At 37.2% G+C, this 14826-nt stretch overlaps 1 protein-coding gene across 10 annotated transcripts in view; it reads right to left on the bottom strand.

Moving 5' to 3' along the window:
* LRRFIP2 (LRR binding FLII interacting protein 2) overlaps positions 1-14826 on the bottom strand; it is a 122447-nt gene that overhangs the window by 37623 nt on the left and 69998 nt on the right. For all 10 annotated transcript variants that reach the window (XM_036867869.1, XM_036867863.1, XM_036867870.1 and 7 more), the window contains 4 exons: positions 9918-9962; positions 8390-8506; positions 5498-5569; positions 642-812 (listed from right to left, as the gene is read on the bottom strand). In XM_036867869.1, coding sequence (XP_036723764.1) covers positions 642-812; positions 5498-5569; positions 8390-8506; positions 9918-9962 — 405 coding nt within the window. The remainder of the gene's footprint in view (positions 1-641; positions 813-5497; positions 5570-8389; positions 8507-9917; positions 9963-14826) is intronic.

Raw genomic sequence — 14826 nt, 5'->3', positions numbered from 1 at the left:
CTTTTAAGAGAACCCAACTTGTTTTCTGCAGTTGTCAAAAGGCAAATCCAGGCCTTGGGCAGTGGCTTTTATTTTCCATCTGCACATTTTAACAATATAGCTTACAAACCTCTAAAGAAAACATCTGTCGATTTTTGACCCACGTCTCCACACTGCAGTTTTTAAATAACTGGTTAAAGACGTCTCTCCAACCATTTAGAAAACACATTCTCTTGAAAAATGAGAGAAGAGAAAAGAGAAGAAAAGAAAAGAAAAGGGAATAAAATGAACCACCTCAATGAAAGCCTTTGGAGCTTTGTGGAATTCCAGCCAGTTATAGCAGGAAGAAGTAATTCACTGCAATTGTCCCAATTAAGAGATAGAAAATAAAGATAAAATTTGAGCTGTATTCTATTTTCAGAAACTAAAGGAGGTCATAAGCTTCCCCTTATGAAAATAAGTTAAATCTTATAAAAATTAAGAAAGGAAAATATTTCAGGACCTGCAATCTTACGTTCTGTCAATTTCCTTGCACCAATCAGTTGTGATGGAAATATCATTCCCGGGGATGCTGTGCTCTTCCATCAAACCCAGTACTTCTTAAACGGCAGGTTTTAATTTTCTGACCCCAGAGAAAGGCATGATGTAAGATGAGCAATTACCTTTGATTTTTCTTCATTTTCTCTATAAAATTCTGCCATCTGTTCCTCCTGCTCTTCAATAACATCCTTGAGGGTATCTACTTGGTATATCAAATTGTTCTTCTCATTGTCTAACTGTGCATTGGAAACCATGGCTTTCTTGTATTTTTCTTCCACTTCAGACAAAGACTCCTAAATGAAAGTCAAAGTCATCAGCCTAATATCTAAAATATGTTCATTGCCTATATGCCATATAACAGGAAACTATAGCACTGGCACAAACACATGAAGATGCATTTTTGCAAAATAAAAGCAGTTTGGGGAACTCTTTGTTTAGTAACATGCACATAAAACAGGAGGATGACAATAAGCCAAGAGCGCATCATTATAAGCACTTTATGGGCTCTCTGCTATCCAAGAAAACAAATTCAAGCAGCAGTGTAGCCTCTGAAAGATGAAAAGGGGTGCAGACAACATATGAGAGTCATAGTGTAAAAATCATAAAATACAGCATCATTAATGGTTTCAGAAATGTTACTCCTGTAGATTTTAACAACAGCTATTTGCAACAGAATACAGATACAACAGAAGACAGCCTCTCTTTACTCAAGTAAATTTCATACTTATTTGAATTGCACCACTTCCTGGACCTGTGTTTTCAGTACTTTCTTGGTCTGCATAACATTAATGTAAATGTATAAACATTTTGTCTAGCAACTTCAAATATTAGCCATTTTTAAATAAGTAAGCAATATAAAAACTATTATTTAAGAAAAAAGAGCTACCACTCAATGCCTAAATTTTTATATACTTCAAAGTTTTCTGCCTAAAATAGCTTACAGCCTGTTTCTTAATAACTACATCTATTTGGTAGATTACTACTACCTCGCAGTATTTTTAAAACTAAAAAGAAAAACATTTCACATAGAAAAAGTCATCACTTCTGGAAGTAAATTTTTATTTTATTTTACTTTAAAAAATTTTTGGCCATGCGGCATGCGGGATCTTGGTTCCCCAACCAGGAATTGAACCCACACCCCTGCAGTGGAAGTGCAGAGTCTTAACCACTGGACCGCCAGGGAAATCCCTGGAAATAAATTTTTAAAATATTAATGCAAATGTTTAACAAACAAAAGATCAGTGATATAGAACTGAGAGTCCAGAATCCTTACATTTATGATCAACTGATATTTGACAAGGGTGCCCAGACAACTCAGTGGGAAAAGAGTAGTTTTTTCAATAAATGGTGTTGGGACAACTGAGATCCACATGCAAGCAAATAAAGTTGGACTCTTACTTCACACCAAACACAAAAATTAACTCAAAATGGATCAGAGACCTAAATTAAAAGCTAAAACTATAAAACCCTTCCCAAAAAACACAGGAGTAAATCTTCATGACTTTGGAGTGGGCAATGGTTTCTCAGATACGATACCAAAGTATCAATGAAAGAAAAAGTAGACTTTATCAAAATCAAAAATTTTATGCTACAAACAATACCAAGAAGGTAAAAAGATGACCCACAAAATGGGAGAAAATATTTGTAAATCTTACATCTGATAAGAAACTTGTATCCAGAATATATAAAGAACACTTAGAAATCAATAATTAAAAGACACATCATTCGATTTTAAAATGGGCAAGGATATGACCAGATATTCCTCCAAAGATGGTGTACAAATGGACAATAAGAATACAAAAACTTTCTTAATATAATTAGTGATTAGGGAAATGCACATCAAAACCATAATGAGATACTACTTCAGATCTACTAGGATGGCTATAATCAAAAAACGAGAAACAAGGTAAGTGCTGGTGAGGATATGAAAAAACTAGACTCCTCATACATTGCTGGGAAGAAGGTAAAATACTGCAGCTGCTTTGGAAAACAGGTTGGCAGTACTTCAAAATGTTAAACATCGAGTTACCATATGACCCAACAATTCTACTGCTAGGTAATCTACCCAAGAGAAATGAAAAGATATGTCTATACAAAAAGCTGTACACAAATGTTTACAGCAGCATTATTCATAATAGCCCCAAACTGGAAACAATCCAAATGCCTATCAACTCACAAATGGATAAACAAAATGTAGTAAATCCATATAGTGGAACACTACTCAGCCATTTTATACACACACACACACACACACACACACACACGTATGTATATATATGTACATATGTGTGTGTACACGTATATACACACACACATACTGATGCGTGTTATAACACGGATGAATCTTGAAAACATTATGTTAAGTAAAAAGCCAATCACGAAAGACAACACAGACTAGTGGTTACCCAGGGCTAGGTGCAGGAGTGGGAGTGGAGGAGTGGGAAACATCTGCTGATTAGTATGGGGTTTCTTTTTGGGGTAGTGAAAATGTTCTAAAATTGGTGATGGTTGCACAATTCTGTGACTATGCAAAAAACCCCACTGAATTGTACACTTTAAATGGGTAAATTTTATGGTATGTGATTTATATCTCAATAAAGATACACACAAACACATATGCATACACTTAATAATTCTTCACAACCCAGGACTGTATTAACAGGCAAGATTTACATTATGATTGAGAACAAATACACCCAAAATAAAGAACATAAGCCCAGTTAACTGTATAATGGTTCAAATACAGTAGGTAACTTAACACAATGCAGAATTTAGAATGATTCTGATCCATCTCAGAGACTAATAGCAAAAAAAAAGAGTCCTCCTCACAACTCAGTCCCATACAAAATGGGGCATGACTGCATGAACACCAGAATCTAAGACAGTTCAAGCAGTAGCTGCAAGGACACAATATATAACACAATAAAATTGACATAAAATGTATGGAGTGTACTTTTTCCTTTAAACCAAAGACCACAGAAGACTATTTTAAACTTAAGTGTCAAGGTAGTTTGTTGTTGTTGTTTTGGCCACACAGCTTTCAGGGTCTTAGTTCCCCAACCAGGGACTGAACCCTCAGCAGTGAAAGCTCGGAGTCCTACCACTGGACCGCCAGCAAACTCCCTCAAGGTGGTTTGAATGATTTGAATCTAGCTCACACAGTGACACCCATAAGAAATGAGTTCTACTTAAACGTGTCCAGGGCAGCGACGTTCAGCGTAGGTGCTGGCTAGAAGCAGCAGCGTCATCTGGGACCTGGGGCTAAAAACGCAAATTTCCAACCACCCCATCCTAGACCTACTGAATGAGAAAATCTGGGAGCAGAGCCCAGCAACCTGTGTTAACAAGATCCAGGTGACTGCGGAGGGAGGGTAGAGGGGGGAAAAAGCACCTCAAAGGCAGACATACTTAAGAATAATGTCATAAGCAATGACCGAGCATCCTTTTTAAATAGAATATAGATACATCACACCACCATGCTTTGACCACCAACCAGATAATTTTTTAAAAGATTTTTTCTTCCATTTAAAAGAGTCATTTCAAGGATTAACATAATTTTAAGTCAAGTTCAATTATACACTAACCATGAATTAAGAAAAGGGGACTTATCTGTTCAGGGTCTCAAATAAGGTTAATCTGTTTTTTGTATCCTTCAAAAAATGAAATAAATGGTAGATCTAAAAGGTAAGGGGAAAATGTTTAAAATAAAATAAAAAACGAGTAAGAATGCCTTTGAATCACTTGCTTTCCTGATACATTATGTTACGTATGAGACTTTAAAATGAATGTATTTATTGAATGTACTGGATTTGTTCCATTGATCTAAGATATTTCCAAGTCATATCTCTAAAGCCTTAAAAGGGGGATTAAATCCTGAAGATGAGAGCAGTAAGACGAACTGAGCACATCAGCTCACTAACTCTGGGATCCTCCTGATGTTTACCGACAACCACACACTGCTGTCAACAGCGTCCAGGCTTCCTGGGGGCGCCCTCCATACGCCTTCCCACCCTTTCTGGTCCTGTGCCTTCTGGACCATAATCACCTGCATGAAGTTTCTGGCTGGTAGCTGGGCTAAGTTCAATTATGCTGGATGGCTGAGCAAAGCCTTGACCATTAGGTCTACACTGCGTCCTTTGCGCATATCCTGAGTCACCTTTCTGAATGCCTTGCTTACGCATTTTTAGAGGCCTGGTGTGTATTTCTATTTCAAATAGGGACCCACATGTATTCAGAGAAACTTACAGTAATTCATAATATTAGGTTTGAACTTCATAAGAAAACATAGGGAAGAGCATGATCATCAAGTGCCATTTACAACTAAAATGTCTGCCTCACACGGACACTTCTAGTGAAAACTGGTAGCCATCCTCAATTGGAAAAAATAAGGCCCATTTAAATTTACCTCCAAGTTCTTTAAGGCACCGAATCTGTGTAGCCCTTTTTGATCTGTGTGTAAAAAAATCAAAACAAAAAGAAAACACAGTCCTCACGCTTCAGGGTCCTTCCTCCAGAAGGAATATTTATAATAATGCTCTTTCTCTTAGATGCTTCTTCCTTCTACTCCTAATACTAACTGAATTTGGTGACAGAAACAGGCAATGCTCTTTCATTTAGCTTGGAAGAATTTTAAGGTCTAATTCTCAATAAAAAATATTCTTAGAACACTTTTTAGGTTTTTGCCCAACTCAATTCTGTAAGGCTAAGACACAAGGGATACGTAAGTATTTTATAAGGTTTAAAAACTGTAAGGCATAATAGCTTTTCCTGAATATTCCAAAAACTACAGTACACATTTAAACATAAGCAGAGATTGGAAGTTCGTCTTTCCTATGCATTGCAGGTTAAGCACATGCTTGAAAGACAAACACTGTTAGTAAAGCTATGTGCAGTGGGGTTAATAGAATTTGTGAAACCACCATTACCAACACTTCTGCGTACAGAGAACATGCTTGGGCTGCAGAATGGGCCCTGATACCTTTAGTTCCTTAAGCCCCTGCATGTATCTCCCTTCTACATCCTGTATCTGGTCCTTAAGGTCATAGATATCCTGCGGGACATAGGAATGAACCATTGCATAAAACCACACACAAAGTCTCAAAGCATTCAGATGAAAATGTGAATTACTTTTGCATATTCCAGACTAAAAGCAGAGAAACTGAGGTACACAAACGTAACTGCCACTGCAAACTGCTAAAAGGGGCAAACAGGCAGGTGATGGTGGGGCTGGGGAAGGCCTGGAGTAATCAATCTAACATATCAAATACTTCCTTGACATTAACTCTTGCGGAAAAAACATTAGCAAATGGGGCTGGGGCTGTGTACAAAAGCTATATAAGTTATAACATTTTTTAACATACAATTTAAAAAACTGTATCAATCATTCAAATAATTTTTAGCATAACACTCCACCGAGAACTAGTAAAGTATGTAGCAAATTAATTATAAGCTGAAGATTTTACTGAGTCATGCAGAAGTTTTTAAAAATGTAAAACTAGATATGAACAAAGTTGTCTTTCAATGACTTGGTTACTGACCACAATTAATTTGGGAGAAAGATAAGTAAAGGGAGGGGTATTAAACAAATATTTTAAACACAATGTCAAATGAGAGAGTCTATCCTGAGGACATTATTTAAATGATGAGAAAAACCTTTGCTCCGAATGTTACCATAATCCTTATAAGAAAAGTGAAGCAGGTCAAATTTTAAATGGAAAATATTGTTTCCCTTGTACCTGACCTTGCTACCTGAGGTCTATTCTGGATGGTTGATTTAGGGGGGAAATAATTGCTACAGGGCCCTGAACATAACTGTACAATTACAGGCAGGATCAATTATCAAAGGCCCATTACACAGAGTTTCTGTATTACATTTCCCCTGCCCCCTTAATTCCCTCCTTGGTAGGTTTGCCTTTTACTCATTGGTTCATTCGACAGACATTTATCAAGTGCCTATTAGGAGCCAAATGCTAGGATACAAAAATCTCATTTCCTTCAAGTAGGTTGTTCTCTCAAAGAAGAAATACAAGTAAACAGTGAGCGCAAGCTAAGTCTGAGGCTGGAATGCCCCATCCTTTTGTCCCACTAGAAAATAGCACCTAAAGGCAAGAGTTAAGCTTATTCAACTTTGCACCCTTGTGCTTACGCCTGGTACTTAGGAAGAGTTCAATAACACTGACCCCTTCAAAGTCAGAGCCAGGCTGACCTGGGCCTCCTTCTGCAGTGCCACTGCCGCTGTTCCAAACCTCCTCGCCCTCTCCTAACCCTCAGCCCACTTTTACGAGCTGCCCATTTCACAAGCCAGACTCCTGCTCCTACCCCGCCCACGATCTTACTCAGTCACCACTGGTCCCTCCCTCCTCCTCTACTGCGTCAGTGGGAAGGGGCGGCCACCTTCCATCCCTCTGATCCCTGGACATTCCTCGCACCCACTCGGGCACTTTCTCAGTCAGCTACCCCTTCTCCTTCCTTAACCTTCATAGTCTCTCTCTACTGGCTCAATCCAACCAATGAAAACAACAACTAATGCTGCCTTTAGAAGAACACAAAAACCTCTTAACTTCCTCCCCCTCTCTACTGACCAAACAACTTCCATTCTCCAATACTCTCTTCAGAGCACGCTGCCTACGTTTTCTCCCATCACAGTTTTGACTTGCTCATCTCATCCCCATTGTTCAACCACAGGGTAACTCTTCTCCTTGCCTCCAATGCTTCTTCCAGTCTGTGGTCAATCTTTAGGAATGCAAGTCAGATAGCACTGCTCTGCTATTTAATACCCCATAGTTGTCAGGGTAAACCTGAATTCCTGCCACACAAGGTGCTTTGTGATATGGCCCATCACTACTTCTCCAGCCTTCTCTCTCACCCACTACGAATCCTCACTTCTCATCCTACCCTCTGGCAACTTTGCTATACAGATAATCTTGTGGTTCTCTGAATTTAACTATCTGAGAAAGCCTTCACCCTTCAGCTTCTTTGCCTGGTTAATTTTTATTCTTCCTTCACCCCTTGTCTCCTCCGAAAAGCCTTTTTTTTTTATTTTTTTATTTTGCCTTTTTTTTTTTTAATGTCTTCTTCTAGTCTAATTTAGATGATGCTTCTCTGAATTCCCTTAACAGCCCTATTCTTGCTACTACCATGGCATCACACCACCTGGTTTTACTGGTTTATATCCATTTGTCTTCCCTATGAAACAGCGAACTCCTTAAGTCCAAAGTGTGCTTTACTGCCTGACTCTGTGGGGCCAAGTGCTCAACAATGCTGAACGAATGAATAAATGCAATTTTTATTACTGCCCTTCCCTCGTTCCTCAAAAAGAGCATGTTCAGCAAATAGACATTCAAATACATTTTGAAAGGGTTATTAGTAAGAATGGAGACTCAACTAATGGGTTAAATGAGCTTACATTACTCAGGTATTTCTGTCATCCCAAATATTATTATACTTGTCTTATCATGAAACACTGAGAGATAACTGTATTCAGGCAGCCAAATAACACCATAACAGCTCAAAAGACTAATAATTCCCCAAATCTGGTTCCTTGTACATCCACATATTTTCCATTTAAAATATGGCCAATTATTTGAGATAATTACTTTTATATACATTAGAAAGTTTTTTTGGCATTTGTAAATTAGCAGAACTCATTCCAATATCATCAAATGTTCAGGAAAGAGAATGGAAGAATTAACTAATCTCCTTCCCTTCAGACCCTAGTCACATTCTTGAACTGCACTACCAATTTTTTTTAAAGAACTCATACCATACTTTTTTCTTCCTACCAAGACACATTAAATGTTAAATAGTTCCAGTAGACTACAAAGAAGCCAAAAAATTGTTTATAAAAAGCAAACCAAAAATCGCGGTTTACCCGCAATTCACTTAATGAGGTGTCTGGATCTATTAAGCTGCTGGTGTCCCCGCTTCCTCGTCTGGATGAGTTTCCACTTAGAGGGGTTGTTGCTGAGGCAGAATTTCGAGATGAAGGCTAGAGAAAAAGAAATATGGCACTTTTAAGTCTTGTTTCTTTAAAACTATATTTGCTGTGGAAACTAAAAGTGGGCCAGGGTGGTGGGGAGAGATCTAACACAGTGTGGACAAGAAGTTACCGAATGCAATCTACAGGCAATTTAGACTGGCTTTGGGGAGAGGGTACCCAGAGACAGGCCCAGGCATACTAAGCACAACTGTGTGCGCTTGCTTTATTGGAATCTAGAATTCATAATAACTAAGAAGGAAATGGTTCGTGTGAGAGTTGTCTGTTTTCTAAGTTTATCTTTGTTGTATTGTAAACAGCACTGGGGTGAGTACATCAGGTTGATTTTAAACAGTTTTAGAATGTTATAGTTGGTATGCTAATTAGCAGTCCTCCTATTTAGTTCCTGAAGCTGCTTCTTTAGAATCTTTTCTTTTCCTAATACTTTGCTGATAAAGTTGGAGATAACTATTTGCAGCTGACAGCAACAATACCGTGTATCACTATGAATTTAGACTGCTCTTCCCACAGTGAATTTAAATGCGACATCATGCTACTGAATTAATAAATGGCAGGGATTTGTGCTATTCAATACAGCAGCCAACTAGCCACATGCAGTGACTGAGCACTTGGAATGTGGTTAGTCCAAATTGAGAATTTTTTTTTAGGTGTAAAATACACACCAGATTTCGAAGGCTTAGTGTGGAAAAAAGAATGTAAAATATTTCATTAATAAGTTTTCATATTGATTATGTTTAAATATTTTGGACATTTGGGTTAAATAAAATATATTATTTGTATTAATTTTATCTGTTTCTTTTTACTATTTTAGTGTGGCTGCTAGAAAATTTAAACTTACATATGTGGTTTACATTTGTGGCTTGCACTGTATTTCTGCTGGATAGAACTGGTACACCTTTTGGGGGCACAGCACAAAATTAATCCTGATAATTTCCCTAAGATGACTTTCTAAAAATATTTCTAGAAGAAATATTTTTAGAGACTTTTTAAACACAAAGCAACTCTTAGAAAGGAGTTATTTTATTGTACTTTGAAGAATTATTTATCTATAATAGGAAAAAAACAAAACTCTCAGAGTTTGTCACCACCATTCCTAAAGACACTTCTTCATTTTTAGTGTTTAATGGCTTCTTCTAAGGATTAAATTCTAGAGGAATGAAAATCAAAAGAGCAGCCAAAAGTTTAAGAGGTGACATTCAAGGAAATAAAATGCAGTGTCTTTTCTCTTCCCAGTGCTTCACATGATTCAACCACAGAGGAATTTGGGGGTCAAGGACAGGAAGTAGATGAAGAGAGGAAGAGTAGCTCCATCAGTCAAACTGTTGTAAAATCAAGAATAAAATAGTAGACAGTAAGTTATTGACCTTGAGAACTTAATTTCCTTAGGAATTTAGATACTCACCCTTGTGTAATTTTCAGCATATTGTTTGTCAGATTTTTCATCCAACTAGAAAAGAACAGAGATAAAAATCAGAAAAGATGCTTAGCATTTTGATTTTTTTATGGGGAAAAAAAAGAAGTGACCTCATTTGAGTTCTCCAAGTTCAATCGATATTTGGAACCTAAAAGCAAACATACTAAAACTGAAATAAAAGTTGGGACACATAAAACAAGACGTTAAGAACTTTAATTCTTATCTAAGGAAGACATGGAGAAAGCAAGCTGTCCTTATGAAAAAATTTAGAACTTTTACACAGATTTTCTTTTCATGGTATTTGAAACATATTAAAGAAAACTATATATAAACTTAAATTTTATCATTGTGAAAGTTAACACACACACACACAAAAGTGTATACATCAAAAAGAAAATTCTGATAAAATCAAAAGCCAAAAAACTTTATTATCTTAGCATTACTGACACAGGACACACAGATTAAGAGTAGCACACTTAGCCAAAAAAGTTCAGATTGGACTAGAGCATGTAAAATATATCATCAAAAAAATTTCCCCACAGCACTAAGGAATTGGTTGTCTGGTTTTTGTTTTTGCTTTTTAAGTAATACATGCTCACGTATCTAAAAAAAAGAAAAAAACAGCACAAAGGGTATGCAAAGTAAGCCTCTCTCTAGAGGTACACCATACCCGGATCTTCAAGGGCAACCTACACCCAGTCTTTAAAAAATTCTAACAGTAGTGGCCCAAATACATTCCATATCTTCTTTTTCCCCTTACCATGTTTCAGAGATCAGAGAAAGTACTTTATTTTTCTTCATGGCATTTATCACTCCCTGACCCCATGATATTTATTAACTTATTTATTAATAAACAAACTTACTTATTGTCTGATCTCTCTCTCTTTAATGTAAGCTCTATGTCTGTATGTTCTTTTCTGTATTCCTAACACCAAGAATAGCACCTGGGGCTTCCCTGGTGGTGCAGTGGTTAAGAATCTGCCTGCCAATGCAGGGGACACGGGTTCGAGCCCTGGTCCGGGAAGATCCCACATGGCGCGGAGCAACTAACCCCACGTGCCACAACTACTGAGTCTGCACTCTAGAGCCTGCGAGCCAAAACTACTGAAGCCTGTGTGCCTAGAGCCTGTGCTCCACAACAAGAGAAGCCACCGCAATGAGAAAGCACGTGCACCGCAACGAAGAGTAGCCCTTGCTCACCGCAAATAAAGCCCGCGCGCAGCAATAAAGACCCAACACAGCCAAAAATAAATAAATAAATTTTAAAAAAAGAATAGCACCTGGCATACAGGACTCAAAATTTGTTGGATGAATGAATAAATGAATTATATCCCATATGTACTTATAGACTTACCTCATTTATTTTAACAGCTGCATAGTAACCTATTATCTGGACATACCATAATTGAGTTATCCTATCTTCTGCCGATAGGCCTTACGGTTGTTTTAGTTGGTGTTTCGAGAAGGGAAGTACCTAAAAGGTTTAGTCTAAAACCCTGACTTTATAGCTGAGGAAAGAGAAATTCAGAGGTGAAAGATCTTGCTGAAGCATGTGTAACTACTAAACGTCAGAGCTGAATCCAGACCTCAGTTTTGTGAATTTTTCGTATTTTTTACCTGTATATACTGTCCCAATTACCACTGGGGGAAAAAAGTCACAGAAAAATTTAACTAAATGAAAATATACCCAGACTCCAACTCCCAGACCAACCCTCCCAGCCCAATCTAGAGAAGAGATTTGAAAACCTTCCTTAGTTAATTATTAAAACACAAAATGTCATTATTTCTGGCTCAGTTCAGATCACTTCACTCTAGCTTCCTCATATTTGACAGTTTTTTCTGTTTTTTTTCAATACCCACATTTATTTGTGTTCATTTTCTGTCTCAGTAAACACCTTTTATTATAAGTACCAAATCAGAATATAAATACTATCTCAGACTTCAAATTTTTTTGCTACTTCCTACTGTAATACTTTTAAAAAAAAGAACTGATTTTAGTTCATTTTGACTTCTTTAAACCACATATGAAATGTTTTAAAACAGGCGATGACAATAGTTTTTAATATTGGCAGTTATTGCCATAAAAAGGAATTATCTTCCTCACATCTATACTAGTAAAATATATTGCCTAATATTTAATGTGTTATTCCTCAGAGTGAAAGAAATACCATATCTAAATAAACTGACTTATTTTCCTTAGAGTATCTTCCAACTCTCTTCTACTAATGAGTTAAAGAGAAAAACAAGCAGCATTCAGAAACATTCTTCCAGGTCCATTTGAAATCCTGTCTCTTATCCCACTCTCACACAAATGACCCCCAAACCCACCCATTTTTTAATAGACAGTCACCTGAGAATAATCGTACATTTCAGAGGCTGCATCGCTGACCCAGTCCACTGCAGGATTGATTCTGTTGCTTTCGCTATCTCCTGACAGATCCTAACTCCCGCACCTGCCCAAGTTGATCATGTGCCAAACTTCAGGGATTGTGGAGGTAGCAAAAATGCCTAGAGCAGCCCCGCTGCAGGGACTTGGCCAGGGACTCTTCAGTGCTCACTTCTCAGGCTCGTGCTGCGTTATGTGCAGCCTTCCGTTTAGACGAAAAGCTAGTTGAAACCTGGTATTCTAAAAGCACTGGGAGGTCTACATAGCTGCATTGCAACGATAAGCTAGTGTTCAAAATGATGACCAAAAGAGTCTGCCAGATCCTCAAAAGGCTCTTAAGTGGAATAAGATATAATCATGTTTAATATACTAAGGTATAAAAGAGGGAAATGTTGGTAAAAGGGTACAAACTTTCAGCTAGAAGATCAATAAGGTCTGAGGATGTAATGTAAAACATGGTGACTACAGTTGATTTTTAAAAATTGTTATGTATGAATAACATGGAAAAAATAAATACGCAATAATATGAAAAATCAGAAAACAAAGGCTATATGTACTATATAGTCATATTTTTGTAAAACAAGCAAATTAAACTGAGATAGAGAAAAATACGGAAAATAAGTCATCAAACTGCTTTAAAAAAAAGTGGCTAAACAAAATGGTAGACTACAATATAAAACAACAACAACAAAACAGAAAGCAAGGCTTTTTTCCTTAGTAAAGCCCTCAGGACTTGCTCATGAATACTGACTACAGCCTACTATTCTCAAAAACTTTCAAGTAAATATTATGCCATTACACTCCTAAATAATTAAATAGGTAATTTTCCAATCAAGAAAAGGGTTCCCTTGATAGCTGGAAATGGAAAGTTTGCTGACAGGCTCGTATCAATAATATTTCATATTCGTATTAATGCACAAAGAAGAGCACATGATGGTAAACTTTATTGCTTCTTTTAAGAATTTCAAATTATCGACTCGCAAACAAAGTCTTAAATATCATCTTTTCCATATTTCAGTGATAAATGCCTTTGCCTTATTTATGTCTGGGAAATCTGAAAATGCTTTGCTCTTGACATTAGAGTATAGATTGTTTCTCTTTAAATCTACATTCCTTGATTATTTGTTGAAATTAGTACATGAGAAATATTTCTTAGAATACATATCTTGTCAAATCTTTGAAGCTCTTGGTTTCTTCTTAAAAGAAAGGTATTTCTTATTCTCTGATTAAGAGGCCCTTTGACCTCCGTTTCAGCAAATGGCTATTTTGACAGATAATTTTATCCAACTAAAATGGTAAAATACAATTTGAACCTTTTTGAGTGGAAACAGAATTTTAGTTGTGAACACGTTTTTTTTGGCTGTGTTGGGTCTTCGTTGCTACTCACGGGCTTTCTCTAGTTGCGGTGAGCGGGGGCTCCTCTTTGCTGCGGTGCGCGGGCTTCTCATTGCGGTGGCTTCTCTTGATGCAGAGCACGGGCTCTAGGTGCACGGGCTTCCGTAGCTGTGGCTCGCGGGCTCTAGAGCGCAGGCTCAGTAGTTGTGGCGCACGGGCTTAGTTGCTCCGTGGCATGTGGGATCTTTCCCGGACCAGGGCTCAAACCCGTGTCCCCTGCATTGGCAGGCAGACTCTTAACCACTGCGCCACCAGGGAAGCCCCGTGAACACATTTTAATACCATCATTTGAAAGAGTTGTTTAGAAATAAAGATGTATTTTATTCCAAATTTTTTTGCTCTAGAGAGGGGCCCAACATATATTTTAGGCTTTGCCAAGAGGTAAAATTAAGGATATTATATAGGTACTTAGATAACCATTAAAAAACAAAAAACAAAGAAAACTTTGGCTGGTAGTCTATAAAATAACAGGGGGCTGGGCAGATTTGCCAACCACTGCTCTAGAGAAGCTTGTGCTTATGTTATAAGGTATACAGCATGATTCGATATACATATACACAGCCTATATACATGTATATCAAATCATTATGCTATATACCTTAAATATGTATACTTCTTATTAAAATATGTAGATAAATCAAAATAACTACCTGGCAAAAGAGAAGAGTTTTATTTAATTAGTAGAGGCAGTGGAAGACTAAAAATAACCGTCAACCTTTTCACTCCTGTGTAGTTACTAAAATAAATTGCCAAGAAATAAACGTAAGGAGGACATAGCCAGTAATTCAGACATCACATTAGATGCTAAAAGAATTCAAAGTTTTTAAGAGAAAAGGTGTACACAATAAATTAAATTGTTTACATCTATGAAAAAACAGGTTACTAAGCAAATTAATAAAATGGGCAATATTTCAAGGGAAGGACTTGGGAGCCAGTCTTCTAACTTTGTGTGCAGAGAGACTGTTGATGTGACCAAGGTCAAGATGGGACTGTTGCTCAGCCAGCCAGCTTTGAGCGCCAACAATCTGGAATACTTAAGGACAACACTCAGAATTGTTTTCTAGGATTAGTCATTCAGAAATAGCTATTTAAATACAATCAGTGATGTGCTAAATA

The sequence above is a fragment of the Balaenoptera musculus genome, chromosome 11, assembly GCF_009873245.2.
Source record: "Balaenoptera musculus isolate JJ_BM4_2016_0621 chromosome 11, mBalMus1.pri.v3, whole genome shotgun sequence".
Lineage (NCBI taxonomy): Eukaryota > Metazoa > Chordata > Mammalia > Artiodactyla > Balaenopteridae > Balaenoptera > Balaenoptera musculus.
This window is presented reverse-complemented; position numbering and strand designations above follow the sequence as displayed.